We start from the raw sequence: 16,759 nt of genomic DNA on the forward strand, positions 1-16,759 counted from the left end.
GCCCCCTCTCCCCGGCGCGACGACGCAACGCGAGGAGGGAGGCATCCTCCAACTGGAGGCGCCCCCATTCATCAACGGGCAATCCAAGCAGGGAATCTCTCCCCTGTTCGGCGATATCAATGGGGACTACCGTTTCATCATCGGCGGCCGCCGCCAGGACCGGAACCATCATGTCCCCTACTGGCTTGCAACGCCCCGACCCCAGGAGGCATGCGCATTCGGAGGCGGTTGGCATCCGTGACAGAGCGTCAGCGTTGGTGTGGCGAACGCCCTTACGATAAGTGGTTTCAAAACTGAAATCCTGGAGGACCTCCAACCATCGGGACAATTGTCCCGATGGCTGTTGAACCTTCAGGGCATACTGCAGTGCCGCATGATCTGTGCGGACGGTGAAATGCCGACCGTACAGATATGGGCGATACTGTTGGATGAAATAGACAATTGCCAACAGTTCCCTACGGGTGACACAATATCTTTGCTCCGTTGGAGACAACACCCGACTGCCGTACGCGACCACCCATTCCACGCCGTCAACCACCTGGGAAAGCACGCCTCCAATACCCGTGTTGCTCGCGTCGGTGTCGAGCAAAAACGGCCTCGAAAAATCTGGGTAAATCAAGGGAGGAGCCTTCACCAGCGCGTCCCGAAGGGAGCAGAAAGCAGCTTCCTCATCCTGACCCCAGTGGAACCGGACCCCTTTAGATGTTAACGCGTGTAGGGGTTTCGCAATCGTTGCAAAATTAGCGACGAAGCGTCGGTAATATGATGCGAAGCCAATAAAACTCCTGACCTCTCCCACCGTGGTGGGAGTCGGCCAGGAGCTGACACACTGCGTTTTGGCGGGATCGGTAGCAATACCCGAGCGCCCTACGATGTGCCCCAGATAACGCACCGACTCGCGTAACAAATGGCATTTCTGGGGCTTAAATTTCAAATTAGCAGCCCGCATCTTTAGGAAAACCGCCCGCAACCTCTGGAGATGTTCGTCAAAAGTTTTACCAAAGACAATAACGTCATCCAAATAAATCAGGCACGACTCCCATTGCAATCCAGCCAAAACCAATTCCATCAATCGCTGGAAAGTTGCCGGCGCTGAGTGTAAGCCCATCGGCAACCGGTTGAATTGGAACAGGCCGTGCGGTGTACGGAAAGCAGTTTTAGGCTTAGAATCATCGTCCAGAGGAAGCTGCCAGAATCCCGAAAGTAAATCTAGTGTGGAGAAGAATCGCGCTCCCGCCAAGGCGTCCAGCGATTCGTCCATCCGTGGGAGCGGGTATGCGTCGGCAACCGAAATTTTATTAAGGCGCCGAAAATCCACGCAAAACCGCAACGAGCCGTCCTGTTTTTTAACCAGGACGATCGGCGCTCCCCAAGGGCTGGTGGAGGGAGAAATGATGTCGGCGGCTAACATGTCATCAACAGCCGATTTGACATGGTCCTTTTCGGCGGGACTTAACCGAAACGTATTTTGGCGAATTGGCGGGCTGTCACCCATGTCAATATGGTGACGCAGCAGGTGAGTGCAACCCAAATCATATTTATCTCGACTGAAAACGTCGGAAAATTCCCTCAGTAGCGTTCTAAGCTGTTGGCGCTCTGAATTTGTCAGGTCCGTCGATCCCGCACAAAGCGCGTCGATCCACCCTTCATCGCTGTCCGAATGTGGGAGCATCCGGGAAGCAGTGCCAACGTGGTTCGCGACAGGTTCCTCGCAGGGCACCGGCGTCGCGTGAGCGAGCACCGTCCCTTGAGGAACCACCACCGTCTGCGATCCCACATTGAGGACCGCGATGAAAGGGTCCCCGTCCCCTCTTACGACGGTCTGGGCCGGAATCAAATGAGGCCCATTAACCCCGGCCCTAGACGGTCCCAGCAAAACACCCTGATCCCCTATGCCCTTAGCGAAGGGCTTACGAAGTTTCAGAGGCACTAGCATTTGAGCTCCCGGCGGCACACGAACAGTTTTAACGACGAACGCCGGTACCGTCGCGAACGCCGACCGAGCCGCCGCAGGGGATGGCAGGAACGCCATGCGCCGCCCCGATGGAAGCTCAATGCATCCTTGGTCGATCAAAATACGAATGGGCATTTTACCTAAGAAATCCGTCCCCAGCAGGCACGGAACCGCCAGCGAGGAGGAAACGAAAATCGGCCCCGACAATTTGATGTCCCCAATAGAAATTTGCGCTCGAATCTGTCCCATGATGCCGAGAGAGCCCCCGTTAGCGGCATAGAATGGGACGTTAACCGGCAGTAAAGGCCGGCTTTGTACGGGCAGAATATTGTAAATTAATTCCGAAATGATTGTCGCCGATGCCCCCGTATCGACCAAGATGCGTACTTCTACCCCGTCAATGTGTCCGACCACGGCCGACGACCCTGATGACGCGGCTACCACGCGATGGGCCAACACGGACCACTGTTTGGGCTCGATTTGAGTCCCTGCAGTGATCCGCGTTGGCCCGTCGCAACGCGACATGGGCCCCCCGTTTGTTGTGGTGCGAGAGTGTGCAACGGGTGGGTGCTTTGGCCAAACATGTGTGGTGCCCCGACTCGCCGGATCATGTTGCTGGAGCTTGGGAGGAGGAGGGCCGGCGTCCCGTCGAGGCGTTGTCCCGCGCTGTCGAGGAGAGCGGCACCCCGAGGCGACGTGGCCCCGGACGCCGCAGTTGAAACACCGCGGGAGCCCCGGTGGAGACGACGGGCGGTTGAAACGGCTTGACCCGTCCCGGGCCGACCGTACTTCTTGCGCCTGTTGCCGTCGATGGTCGACGGCGAAGAGCTCCTCCGTCGGAAGGGTGGCTGCAGCCACCGCACGCCCTGCCGATGCCCTGCTGGCTTTCCGCCGCAGGGACAGAAGGTTGGCGTGAAGGAGGCGCGCCGCCTGAAGAGAGGTCATCTCGGCGTCCTCCTGTGCGACGACAGCGATGTCCAGGTCGTCTGCCAGGAGGAGTATTTTCTCCGTGACCATCGCGTCCACGCCGTCGTCGTCCATACGGGGAAAAGCCGTCTTAGCCAGCGCTAGGAGGCTCGTCCTGTATGCCAGGGGCGACTCCTTCTCACCCCGCTTGCGCTTGTAGAACTGCTCTCTGCATTCTGCTGAAGGTCCATAGACCCCGGCCAGCAGTTGTAGCGCCTTCGGCAGAGTAGACCGCTTCTCTTTCGGCGCCGATGTGAGGGCAGCGAGCGCGTCTGCGTCGAGGAGCGCCGGCAGCGCGCAGAGGGCTTCATCGTCGGACCACCTTGCCATTTCTTGGTGGGCGATGAAGCGTCGCTGGAAGCCGCCCCAGTCGCCCTCTGCACCAACAAATTCTTTCAGCGGAGGCAGCCGTTGTTGCAGCGCAGCGTTCGCCTTGGAAGTCTGCAGGCTGTTATCCCCGGGACTCGGCTGTGCGTCGGCGCGAATGGCAGATGGATTCGCCTGTCGCGGATGTGATGACGCTCCCTCCGCTGGTGATGACGCAGCTGTCCCAGCGAGAGCGGTGTCGGACCCAAGGTTGAGCCCGGCCACGCCCTCTGCAGCTGCCGTAACGATGGCGGGAAATTCAAAGTTGGAGTCTTCAGAAATGGCGGGAAGGCGCTCAGGTCGACGACTCCCCTCGCCCCGTGGTGGACCACCAGCCCCCAGCCGCGTGATGTTTTCCAGCGTGGCGGCAGCGGCATACAGTAGCTCCGCCAGTCTCTCGTGAGCCAGCCGTAGCGCGTCTGGCTGCGGCCCCTCTTCATGCCGATGCCCCGGTAGGAACGCGTCGGCCCCCGGCTGCGCCATGTCTTGGTGAGCCGTCTCGGGCTCAACGACTTCAGCAGTGTCCTCCTCCGGTACTCTGGCTCGAGCTGTCTGGCGTGTTTCCATGTCCGTAGTTCTTCTGACACCAGATGAAGTACCGGTGAAGACGATGGACACCCAGGTTGAGGCACACGTATCTTTATTCAAGCTTGTCGGTACAGGACAGCACTAAAGGGGGTAGCGGCCCCCTCACCCGGATAACTGGGGATACACCCTAGCTAACCCTGACCTATCCCCAAGTCCTCCACTAACGGGCTAGGGGAGGCTAACTGGCCCGACACTGGTGAGTCGGGCTACGGTCTCCGGAGTCCCAGGGTCTAACCCTGGTTCACGGAACCACGCCTCTGGCTCGATCCTCTGCAGCCCTTACAAGGGCGGCGTCGAGGGGAGTCCAGGGCTCTAACTAGAAGATCTTCCTCCTTCCTTCTTCGTTCCCAGACTGAGCCCCGAGCTCTCTCTGTCCTCCCCCTTTATACCCCCCACCAGGATCACAACCCCCCAGGCTGCCTGACGCGGACGTCGTTGTGGGCACCCCCCCCTGTGTACTCCCGTAACTCCGCCCACTGTGTTTGTTACCCGTTGGATCGTATGCACCTACAGCCCTCCCGTAACAGCCCTACACATGTCTGGATCTGTGAGTCTCTATGGATCACTGAGTCTCTGGGTCTCTATGAGTCGGTCATCATCACCATCCATTGGCAGATAGCCCGAAGTAGGTGTCCACTGCATATTTCGTAATTTGTTTCCACTTTCATCTCTATTTTGTAGTGCCAATATGCTCAAGTAGTGACCACATCTTTCTGGCACCAATCTCTTGTGGTGTCGGCATCAAGCCATTCTCTAGCGCCCCTACTTTTTTTGCTTAACAAATGGTTTGGTGATGCTGGTGCCGCATCGGCAGTGGTGCACAATCACAAATAACAAAAAAATTCAACACATTATTTAGAGCACATGTATATTTATACACGTGATATGAAGAAGGTTCATTGCCCGAAACGTCCACCACTATATTTTTCCTTTTAGGGTAACCTTATTCATGAGTGCGAGTTTTTTTACGTAGTTTTCTTAGTAGCTTATATTATGATTTTTTATTTGCATGTGTTCCCTTCTGCACAGGCTCCTGTTTCTGTCTGTCAGTTTTATTACAAGTGTGTACTTCTTCATCGTTATTTGCGCACTCTTCAGCTTTTGTTAAATGTCATTTGTATGTGTTGTGTGGTGTATGAAGACTCGGGAGGCAGAATTGCGAGTAAGGGCTTACGCCAGTTTATTAACACAAGGGGTTAACAATACACACCAGAGGTAGGTGTTCCTACACTTGGCCATTCACGCAGAAATCGGGCTCTATCTGCTGCTAGCCTTGGCTATCTCTTGGCTCTCTCACTCGAGTCGGGACGGGGGCTCAACCAACACCCCCTGACCGAGGAGAGCAGCACTCCACATAAACCTAGCCGGCTTTGGCAGGTGTCTCTCAGTCCTACCCCTGGCTATCTCTTCAGACACTCTCCATCCCAGGCTCCCACAATGACCCCGCTTTCGTCACCCAATCCCCCTTAAGTGCTCCGAGGTGACATGATGTCATTGCGCCTCACTGCGCGTGTGACGTCAGTTCTCCATACTACTCCTCTACATATGTATGCATGTTGAACTTACTTTGCACCGTACATAGCCAACCGTGCTAATCTATGGTCTCTGCGGGTCTCTATGGGGCTGAGTGTCTGTGGGTCTCTGTGTATGTGTGTATATATGTTGAAATTATTTAGCAAAATACTGAGCCAACTGTGCTTATCGGAAGATTTGTCAGAATTTGTCAGTGTTCATTGATCTGAATAATTTAACACAAGCGGTGCCACTGCACTGATTGAAAACTTTCCCTGATTGGACACACGCTGTGCTGCTTTTCATTGCAAAGTTCAGATGTCCAATAGCACTCCCACCTGCTCTCCCCCACACTTACTCATAGAGGTCAAGTGTGGCTGTTATATCACGTATTATTACACGAGAAATTGATAAGGTATGAGAGCCTCTCAGTAAAATCGTGAACATTTTTATTAATTTAACATTGATGAATACGGAATGGGCGAAGTGTCCATTCCAATATAACAGATGATTCCATTCGCAACTTCTCTGAGACACATTTAGCATGCATATTGTTGAGTAATCATGTCTGAGTCTCATGACCACACTTCCTGAGGATTATTGCGATTTGAGGTTGTTATATCCAGGCTGATGCACCTTTTATAATTCTTCGGGTTCAGCGTTCATACGCGAAGCTCACAGAGCCACACTCAGATGAAACTGTTTGAATATATATGTATAATGACTCCGACGACAAGAAATAAGAAGAGCCACTTTCATTGAGTCGACACCATAAGGTACCCTATTATCGAATTACACAATAAGGGACCCTAGGCTTCGTGCTTGTCTTCAAGCTCTTCTCTTCCTGTCACCGTCCCCACTCCTCGTGCTCTCCCCTTATATTTCCCTCAGCCCCCTTTCTCGAATTTTTCCTCACTGTATTTCCCCTAGCCAATCCCTAATGGTTCCAACCCGTCCCCTCTGGGTTCCACTTTATTTCCCACCTCCAATCGGAGAACTTTGGTTATTTTTTAATAGCCGTAAGGCTGCACATTGGCTTGGGGACATTTTCGGTCATTACATATGCATGACAGTAAATTACCACTACCCATGTACACTACTGTCATACTAAGACGTCCATAGATGACTACAAACGAATTTAATTAACTATTAGATGAGCTCTATTAACACTACACGCATATATTATTGAGTGAGGTGCTTTTGCTATTTTGCGTGTATATGCTTAACACACAGACGCTATGGTTGTGTTTAATAGGATTCATTGTTAGTACCGTACTTGAGGCTGAGAGATCCAGACTCAAATACCTTTAGGATTCTTGGGGTTCATTGTTAATGCCTGAAACTCTCAGAATCAAAGGCACCTTTAGGATTCTGTGTTAATATTCAGATGTTTATCAGAACGCCAGACCAACGCTTCAGCTTGGTTGGCCGTGCAAAGCACTACACAGGCAAAAAGGTGATTACGATAAAACATGTATACCTATACAATTATATATAGCACACACACAAACACAGATGAGTGTACATCACCCTTACATTGCATCTATTAGCACCACACGTGTACAGTGCTGGATTAAGCTAGTGCGGAGCCTGTAGCATATGTTATAAAGAGGCCCTAAATAAAAAAAAATACACGTAGATATTAATATACTAGCGGTAAGTACCCGGCGATGCCGGGCGAATAAGGCGGACACACACAAGGACTTACACACAGACATCGACCCACACACATAGAAACACATCGATTTAGATGCACACACACGCACACATATGGTTAAACCCAGGATGGATCGTTAGTAGGCCAGCCTAAATGTTTCTAACCGATGAAGATGTTCCATTAGGGGGGTGCACGTTTGGCAAGCGTAGAGAAGAGAGGGAATTACCGTGGCCGAGAAGACCTGGAGCTGCATGTGGAGCGAGAGACCAGGTAGCTTCCACACAGCGTAACGCAGCCGATGAAAAGATAATGGCGCTCAACTGATTTGGAGTGAGACCTCTACTGTTAAACTGGAGCCGGTCATGAGCACACTGGCCAGGTAGGGGAATCTCTCCAATATCTGCACAACTGCCGCATGACCAATTGTGAGTAGTGGGGGTGGATTGTCCGATGGTACAAAATACGCAGGCAGGTGCTTAGTTTTGCTCGGGATGATGGTAAGGCCCTACCTCTTAGTGGCAAGCTCCAGGTTCAGCAGCAGTGCCTCCAACTCCTCCTCTGAGTGAGCAGCAATCACTAGAGCATCGGAATACATAACATGGTTGAGCAATAGGGAGCCATCCCTTGACCGCACCCGGGCATCGATCAGCCTCCCATGGTATCTGAACCATATGGTATTTTCTCCGGTACAGTCATTGAAGGCTTCACGAACTACATGGTCAAAATATGTTAAATAATGTGGGAGCCAGAGGACATCCCTCTCACACCCCAAGGTGGAGAGGGAATGACTCTGACTGACGGCCACGTAGTTTTACGTGGGCCGCTCACCATCATGAAGGTCTCGATTTAAAGCTTTCGTGACTGCAGGGATTCATCTTCTTGGTTCTTTCGGTAAAGTCACCACGTAGAAGGGAAATAATAAAATAATACAAATAAAACATAATAAAATAATTCTCACGACGTTTCCTCAGGTGAAAAACAGGTTTGTCGGAAAGACAGCGTCTGAATGGGCACCACCAGGCTTGGCAGCGTATATTTAAGTTGGGTTGGAGGGGGAAGGGGCGCTTTGACAAAAGAATTTGCATATCAAGAGGAATTTAGCATATTTATGGAAAATGCAGATATGGGATTAGTCACTACTTGTGGAATGCGTAGGAGGTGCGGGGGGGGGGTTCAAAGTCATATTATGCCCGTGCATTATGCAGTATGCAGGATTAGCAGCATCAAAGGGAGGGATTAGAGTTAGCAGTAATAGAGGGAAGGAATTTTAATAGTAAGGGTCTGCAGCAGCTAAACCACCACGTAAAAAAACTAAAATATAAACTACATCAGTATCATCAATATACTAAATATACTCTCCAATAAGCTGAGCTACTAACAGTAAGTCATACATTATAATTCTGTCGCAAAAATATATGCCTCCAGCTAAACTTTTTTCACTTACATCACACGGGTCTACCCCGTACTATATACTGCCATAGACAAACCCAGCATTAAATTACATACTGCATTACTATACACCACCCTATACCTTAGACTATACGTTGTAATATTACACTGTATTATTCTACCCACCCTACTGTATACCACACTGCTGTATATTCACTATACAATTACGATACTATATATTACCTTATACATTATATTAAACATTACACTTTTATACTATTTATTATTATACAATCTGCTATACACTCTGCCATTGACCGTCGGGTGAAAGGTACTAAGAGGAAGCAACGAAATATGTCAATGGGAGAGTGGTGGTAGGAGACTTGCAGCGGAGCAAAGAATCCATTCCTTGCGGAGAATAAAATATATATAGTCAATGCCAGTGAGCGGACTGCGGTCTGAAAGTCACCATAAACGTGAACAGAATCAGTTAAGATGCGAAATGGTTTATTACGTCCTTCCAATGATTGCTGAGCCAGAATCCATCTTCTCGGTTGAAATTGTCTCTGTGTTTGTATATGTATATGTGGATCGCCTCATGAACGAATCTCTCATGGTAGCCAGATGGCTTGCAAAGAACCTCTGTCTTGGAGAAGTCAATGTCATGTGAGCCCACTGAATTGTAACAGTGATCTGCCACGGCTGAGGTATTTGTCCTACCGTGTTTCAGGTCTGCTTTACGTTCACGGATGCGGTCCGAGACATGTCGTTTGGTTTCTCCAATGTAACTGCTACCACAGAGGCAACTTAGTTTGTAGACGCCAGGGTACTGTATGTCTGGAACCACGTCTTTTACAGACGGGACCAGATCACGGATTTTATGTACTGTGTTGAATCGGACCTGGATCTTGTGTTTAATCAGGATTTTGGAGATCTTTTTTGTGACCCCAGCAATGTAGGGTAAGGTGATGGTTTTGAAAGGCTCCTCAACAGGATCCTTCATGATGGTTGGAGTCATGGCTTTGTGGATTGTGTAGTCGGAGTAACCATTAGCCTTAAGAGCTTGGCGTACGTGCTTGAGTTCACTGGCAATGTGTTCCTGGTCGGAGATGCATTGGGCTCTATGGTGTAGAGTCTTGATGAGGGAATTATTCTGGGATGGATGGTGGTGGGAATCCGGTTTTAGGTAAGCATCCGTATGGGTGGCTTTACATTTCAAGATAATCACAACAACATCAATTGAACAGTCTGCCCGGGTCTCCAGCCAGAGCCCGTTAACAGCCCCGACATCCACAGGCAGCAGATTACCACGGCGGCCCCCTCCATCGGAGGCCCTCTCATCGCGGTCCCCGGTTCGGTGGCGCCGGTGTCGCCTTGTCTGGTGCTGCTGTCTCTCCAGTCCCCGTGGCCCCCGGTCGTGCCGCCTCTCCATCAGGCCTCACATGGGGCACTGTAGGTGGCCCGGGTAGGGGTGATGATGATGGCGGTGATGATGGTGGAGAGATGCATGGCTTAAGGCGGGTGGGGTGCACAAACCATCGTCGCTTACCCAGTTGGACCTAGACGCACTGCGGTTGGAGTGCTTTAATGACCTTGACCAGCCCTTTCCAGGGTCGGTGCAGCTTCGGTGAGAAGCCGACCGGCACCTGAGGACAGTGTAGCCATGCCTGGTCCCCGACTTTAAAGGGCTTGGCGGTCACTGTCCTCTCCCCTATCCGTACATTGCTCCCTTGGCTAGTGGTCGATGCGGCCTCGGCTGCTTGGCGGGCCTCCCTCAAATAAATGAGGGAGGCCTTTAGTGCCTTTGGCCACGTGTCAGCTCTCACGGGCATGTCCGTCAGCTGCACTTCAATAGGCGGAACGGGATCCCGTTCATACATCAGGAAAAATGGCGAGAACCCCGTTGCTGCGTGCGGGGCCACCCTGTACGCCGGTAAGACCAATAGAATGTGGAGGTCCCAGTCAGAGTGGTTTTCGTCCACCACTTGGGACAACATGGCCGCTATGGTGCGGTTAAGCCGCTCCATTATCCCATCGGTCTGGGGATGATACGGAGATGTTCAGGCCTTTTTAGTGCTCAGGATAGAGCAGACGTCCTTCAATAGCTGTGAGGAGAAATTTCTGCCTTGATCCGTGAGCAACCGCTCTCGTGCCCCCTTATCAAGAACATAGCCCCCCACGAAGGCATCGGCGATGGTCTGTGCCGTTTGGTCTGGGAGGGCTCACGCCATCGGCCACCTCGTGCAGTACTCGACACCAACCAACAGGTATTTATTTCCCCGTGGCGTGACCGGCAGTGGTCCCAGGATGTCCAACGCAACCAATTCGTTGACCCTGGTCACCATGATGGGCTGCAGGGGCACTCGGGTTACCCGCGGTGGTGGCTTCGCCGTGGGCATTCAACGCAGGTAGAGACCTATCGTTGCACGTCAGTAGTCATGCCTGGCCAAAAGAACCGACCCTGTAATGTGCACAGTGTCTTCCACCCCGCCAGGTGCAGCAGCTGGCAGCCATGTACGTCCATGACCAATTGTCGACGCAGCGACTCCGGAACCACAAGGCATCGCCGGTGTCCTGCCGGGTCCCATCACATGAGGAAGTCCTCCCATACGATGTACTCCTCCCCCCCTGCCTCCACCGAGGTACGTAGCACTTGCAGGGGGGGCTTCCTCCAGCTGTAGACGTCTCTAATCATCCAAGGTCAGCCCCAGGTCGTGGTCGGTCAGCTGGACCTCACCCTGTGCGTCCTCCGCCGTATGTACGGGAGAAATGACCATTCTCTCCGGCCTCGCCTCCTTGCAGCGTGCCGCATCTGTGGTGCACCAGCCGGGACAATGCGTCCGTGTTGGCGTGTCTGGTCCCCTTGTGATGCACCACGTGGTACCTGTACTCCTGCAGGCACTCTATCCATCTGGCCAGCTGGCCCGAAGGCTGGTCGATGCGGAGCGAATACTGCAAGGCCGCGTGGTCAGTGCGGACCATAAATTTGCGATCATACAGGTAGGGTCGAAGTTCCTGCACAAAGTGAATGACCGCCAAGAGCTCCCTACGTGTGATGCAGTTGTGCTGCACCACTGAAAAAAGCACGTGACTACCGTAGGCGATAACCACTTCCCGACCCTGCTGGACTTGGGACAAGATGCTGCAGATGCCCACATCGCTGGCGTCCGTGTCCAGGATTAAGGGGAGGCCAAAATCCAGAAAGGCCAATGGTGGTGCATCTGTCAGATGCGAGCACAGCTGCCGGAATGCCTCCTCCTCCAGAGGGCCCCAATAAAACCTCCGGGTTCTTCACCATCAACACGTGCAAGGGCTTCGCAATGGTTGCAAAGTTGGGTACAAACCGGCGGTAGTAGGACACGAAACCCACAAACCTGCATACCTCTGGAAGCGTTGTGGGAACAGCCCAGGCCCTAACGCAGGCCGTCTTTTACGGGTCTGTAGCCACTCCAGACTCACTGACGACATGGCCCAAGTAGCGTACCGACGACTGCATAAGGTGGCACTTCGACGGCTTGAGCTTCAAGTTCGCGTTCCGGAACCGCAGGAATACCTGATATAATCGTCAATGTTTTCCTCGAATGATCGGCTGAAGACAATAACGTCGTCCAGGTAGCTGAGTCACATTTTCCATTGGATGCCTGCTAAGGCCAACTCCATTAAGCGGTGGAACTTCGCCGGTGCAGTCTGGAGGCCCATAGGCAGGCAGTTGAACTCGAACAGGCCCTTTGGTGTCCGGAATGCTGTTTTTGGCCGCGAGTCCGCGTCTATTGGGACCTGCTAGGACCCGGACAATAAATCCAGCATACTGAAAAATTTTGCTTCTGCCAGTGCATCAAGTGAGTCGTCGATACGTGGTAGGGGATATGCATCGGCAAGCGTGACGGCATTGTGGCGTCGGAAGTCCACACAGAATCTCAGTGACCCATCTGACTTCTTGACTAGGACCACCGGTGCCCCCCAGGGACTCAAGAATGGAGAAATTATGTCGGCCCGCAGCATCTCCTGCACAGCTTGTTGAATGTGCCATTTTTACATTGGGCTCATTCTATATGTGTTTTGGCGCAGGGGTGCGGCGTCTCCCGTGTTGATGCGGTGCTGCAACAGATTTGTGTGTCCTAGGTCGAACGGTCCCCGGCTGAACACGTCCGAGAACTCATGAAATAATGAGTGGTGCTGGTGTTTCTGGTCGGGTGGCAATCCCGGCTCAGGCCCCGCCAGCTGATCCATCCATGAGTCATCTCCTCTGTCCTCGGACTGGCTGATGCTTCCTACAAGCTCGGGCTCCGTCCTGCGGGCTCCTAGTGACAAGGGACTAACGTGGGCCAGAACCATTCCTGCCTGCACCATCGCTGCTCTGTTGGAGGTGTTCAGCACCTGAATGAACAGATGGTTCCTCTGGACAATAGTTTCGGCCCCCACCAGTGCATGGCGATCCGTGGTGGCTAACGCCGGAGACACCAGGATGGGTGAGTCCGGCTGCGCTGTCACGAGGGAGGACCGATATCGCAGCGGAATCAACATCTGGGCTGCCGAGGGAATGGAGACAGACTCACTGACCAGAGCCTGCATGTAGGATACCCCCCGGCCGCCTCCCACCGTTTTTAGGAAATGGAGATGAGTTCCCTGGACTTCCACCCGCCCATTGGCCAGATCAATTTTCATTGGCATCCGCCTCAGAAAATCCGTCCCCAACAGGCAGGGTACGGGCAGCATTGCGGAGACAAGGATGGGTCCTGCTGCCGAAAGCTGCCCAATCTGTATGGGGGCTTCAACTTGGCCCAGGAAGCCCATGCTGCCTCCATTTGCTGCAATGAACGTCGTATTAATGGGGACTAAAGGCTGTTTTTTCTCCGGCAGCATCTCATGCATAGTGCTCAAGATGATCGTGGCCGATGCCCCTGTATCAACCAAGATGCGTGCCGACACTCCCGCGATTTCACTGACCAGAACCGAGGTTCCTGACGTGGCCTCTACCACCCGCCTTGCCAGCTTCCTCCATTGTGTGGCTGAGTCCTGCCATTGACCAGCCGGCGGCTCATTATCCTGCGGTGCATGGTGAGATGACGGGGGATGGATGTGAACGGGCCGAAGATGGGGTTCCCCCCTTGTTACGTGGTGTGGGCTCCCCCCTGGGGTGCGGGCTGGGCTCTCCATGTGGTGCGAATTGCCCCCCCTTTGTGACGTAGGATGGGCCCCCCTTGTGTGGGGCGGCCCCCCCTCCCCCCATTGTAGTGGGGATTGGGGGGTGGGCCCCCTTTATGGTGTGGCTCCCCTGGTCCTGTCTCACTCCGCCACATTGCAATGGTGAGGCGGTGCGTGGAACTGCTCCACGGCGCACCGGCAATTGTGTGTGTTGCCTCAGCCCAGGGGCCGTTGCCCCTGGCGACTCGCCGGCGTCGCAGGTAAACAGTGACGCCACTTCCGGCCGCGACGCCACTTTCGGCCGCGACGTCACTTCTGGTCCGGACGGCACGTCAATCCGCGCCGCCACTTCCGGTCGCGACGTCACGTCCGTTCGCGACATCACGTCCGTTCGCGACGCCACTTCCGGCCACGACGCTACGTCCATTCGCGACGCCACTTCTGTCCTCGACGTCACGTCTGTCCACGACGCCACTTCCGGTCGCGACGCGATGGCAAGCCGCGTCGTGATCTCCGGCGCAATCCCCGGCCCTGGCGCGATCCCCGGCGCGGTCCTCGGCCCCGGCGCAATCCCCGGCTACGGCGCGGTCCCCTTCCCCCGGCCAACAGCACACCTCGTGTGCCGTGCCGGCCTTCATAGGTGCTCACCAACAGCACTTGCTCCTACAATCTGTGAAACGTGACACGGGAGATGTTTGTGTGTGTTGTACACACACAGAGACGTGACGGAGGTGTTGATATCCACGCTGCTGCTGCTGCGATCCATTGCCTCCCACGGGCACGACCGCCACAGCAGGGCTGAACGATTATTCGATCGTGCAGCCCTAGCACACAGTGCACCCGCAGTGCGCCCCACCTCCTGGCACCTCGCAAAGCCCCGCAGGGGATGGGCCTGGGTAGGGCTCACATGTGCGGACACCACCCTGCCTAGCAGGTGCTACAGGCTGCGGGGCTACGTGGCGGGGCAGCCACCACCCTGCCTAGCAGGTGCTACAGGCTGCGGGGCTACGTGGTGGGGCAGCAGATGGCGGGTCGGACAAACGCACCGCTGCACTGTACTTCTGTGCTCTTGCCAGCCGTGCCGCCTGCCTTCGACAACACGCGGTAACCGGCGTGGTGAAGTATGGTCAAATATCCCCCGAGACCCGCACGGTGTAGGGAGGCTCTCATCCAGCAGTGGATTGACAAAGTGCCCGTTACATCTCATCACACCGATATCTACGAATTACAACGTTGTATAACGATGCTCATTATGAATTGCTCTACTGTACTGTACGTGCATGTTAGTGCACGAGTGCTATTGTTCTAGTTGTGCTGTTGTTACATGGCTACTGTGATTATCGTTACTGCAGACGGACACTCACCGACTCTGGACCCAAACTCGGCCTACAACTACCTCCAGATTTCCTCGGATCTCAGGACGGTGACACGGACCGCTGTCTCCCAGGGTCGTCCCGATCACCCACACTGCTTTGATGGCTATCTACAAGCTCTGTGCTCCGAGAACTTCTCGTCGGGTCAGCACTACTGGGAGGTGGACGTGGGGGGTGCGAGGTACTGTCAGGTTGGAGTCGCGTACGGGACGATTGCACGCAAAGGGAGTGGTAAAGAGTGCGAGCTGGGAGCGAACGACTCATCCTGGGTTTTATATAAAAATGACAACAGCTGCTTCGTGCTTCATGGTGGTGTACGGACCTCAGTTCCGGTAAGGGATCCTCCCCGGAGAGTCGGGTGTCACCTGCACTGGGAGGCGGGGCTGCTGTCGTTTTACTGCGCCGACTCCATGCAGCTGTTGCACTCCATCCACCACTCGTTTGGTCAACCGCTCTACCCCGCACTGTATGTGGGTGGTGTTGGTAGCTCAGTGAGGATTCTGGATCTGAGTCGTGTGTCCTGAGAGCACGGAGTGTGAGCAGCGCAGAGAAACGGGCACAATGCACAGACTCACGCACTCAAAGACACAAATCCCCCGTGAAGCCTTCACAGACTGTTGGGGAAAGTGCTGTCAGCGAGCACCTATGGGGCCGTCCATAAATGACGTCACGCACCTAGGGGAGGGGGGACATTTGTGACGATGGGGGGGGGGGTTTGAGAAATGTGACGTCACGTCAAAATGCGCAACTTAAATAAATATAGACAACACGTTCTACTTAATTAAATATACTTTTTTTATAAATGTTTTCTCCTACAACATCAGAGTGCAGTGCCACATTAAATACGCACTACAATGACAATAGTTGAAAGCTATTTGAGGCATGTTTTATTTTCTTGGGGGGGGGGGGGGTCAGAGCTTTGTGACGTCATATTTGAGGGGGGGTCTGACTTTTTGTGACGCCATGTGACGGAAGGGGGGGGCGGGGGTCAAAAATCGTGTGACGTCATTTATGGACGGCCCCTATGAAGGCCGGCACAGCACACTAGGGGGTGGGTGGCCAACACCACGCCCGGCCGCCTTTGTCTCCCCAGTGGTGACGTTTACACACCGTACCAGGAACTTTTTTTTCAGGCTGAGTCGACCTAGGGGAGGCCCATGAACGGTTCACCAACACCAGTGACGATTATCGGAATCGGTCCAGGCTCTCCCCTAGGTCGACTGAGCCTCAAATTAGTACCTGCTGCGATGTGCAAACATCGCCACTGGGGAGACAAAGGCGGGTCGGGTGTGGTACTAATCACCGACCCCCTCGTGTGCCACAGTGCCGGACTTCATAGGTGCTACTAGCAAACAGCACTTGCCCCGACAGTCTGTTAAGGCTACACGGGGGATAATTTTCTTAGGGTTAGTGGGTTGGTCTGTATGCCTTTGTCTGTGTGTGTCTTTGTTACTGTGCCTTTGTGTGTATTTTTGTGTGTCTTTGTTATTGTATCTTTGTGTATTTGTGTGTCTTTGTTACTGTGTCCGTGTGTGTCTGTGTGTGTGTATTTTTGTTTTGGTGCTGGCCACCCACCCCCTCGTGTGCGAGAGTGCCAGCCTTCACAGGCTCTGCTACTTGCTACGAACAGCCATTTCCCCAACAGTCTGTGAAGGCGACATAGACACACAAAAGATAAAGACGAAGATCTCCCGTATAGCCTGAACAGACTGTTGGGACAAGTGCTGTTAACGAGCACCTATGAAGGCTGGCCTTCATAGGTGAAACTCACTAACAGCACTTAACTCAACATTATTTTAAAGCGATAAG

At 53.5% G+C, this 16,759-nt stretch overlaps 1 protein-coding gene across 1 annotated transcript in view; it reads left to right on the forward strand.

Annotated features, from left to right (window-relative positions):
* Positions 1-15,488, forward strand: part of LOC144733058 (E3 ubiquitin-protein ligase TRIM11-like) — a 39,653-nt gene extending 24,165 nt beyond the window's left edge. Inside the window, exon 6 of the mRNA XM_078614795.1 lies at positions 14,930-15,488. Coding sequence (XP_078470921.1) covers positions 14,930-15,474 — 545 coding nt within the window. The 3' untranslated portion in view covers positions 15,475-15,488. The remainder of the gene's footprint in view (positions 1-14,929) is intronic.
* Positions 15,489-16,759: the final 1,271 nt, after the last annotated feature.

Source organism: Lampetra planeri, chromosome 45 (genome assembly GCF_965212315.1).
Source record: "Lampetra planeri chromosome 45, kcLamPlan1.2.h2, whole genome shotgun sequence".
NCBI lineage: Eukaryota > Metazoa > Chordata > Hyperoartia > Petromyzontiformes > Petromyzontidae > Lampetra > Lampetra planeri.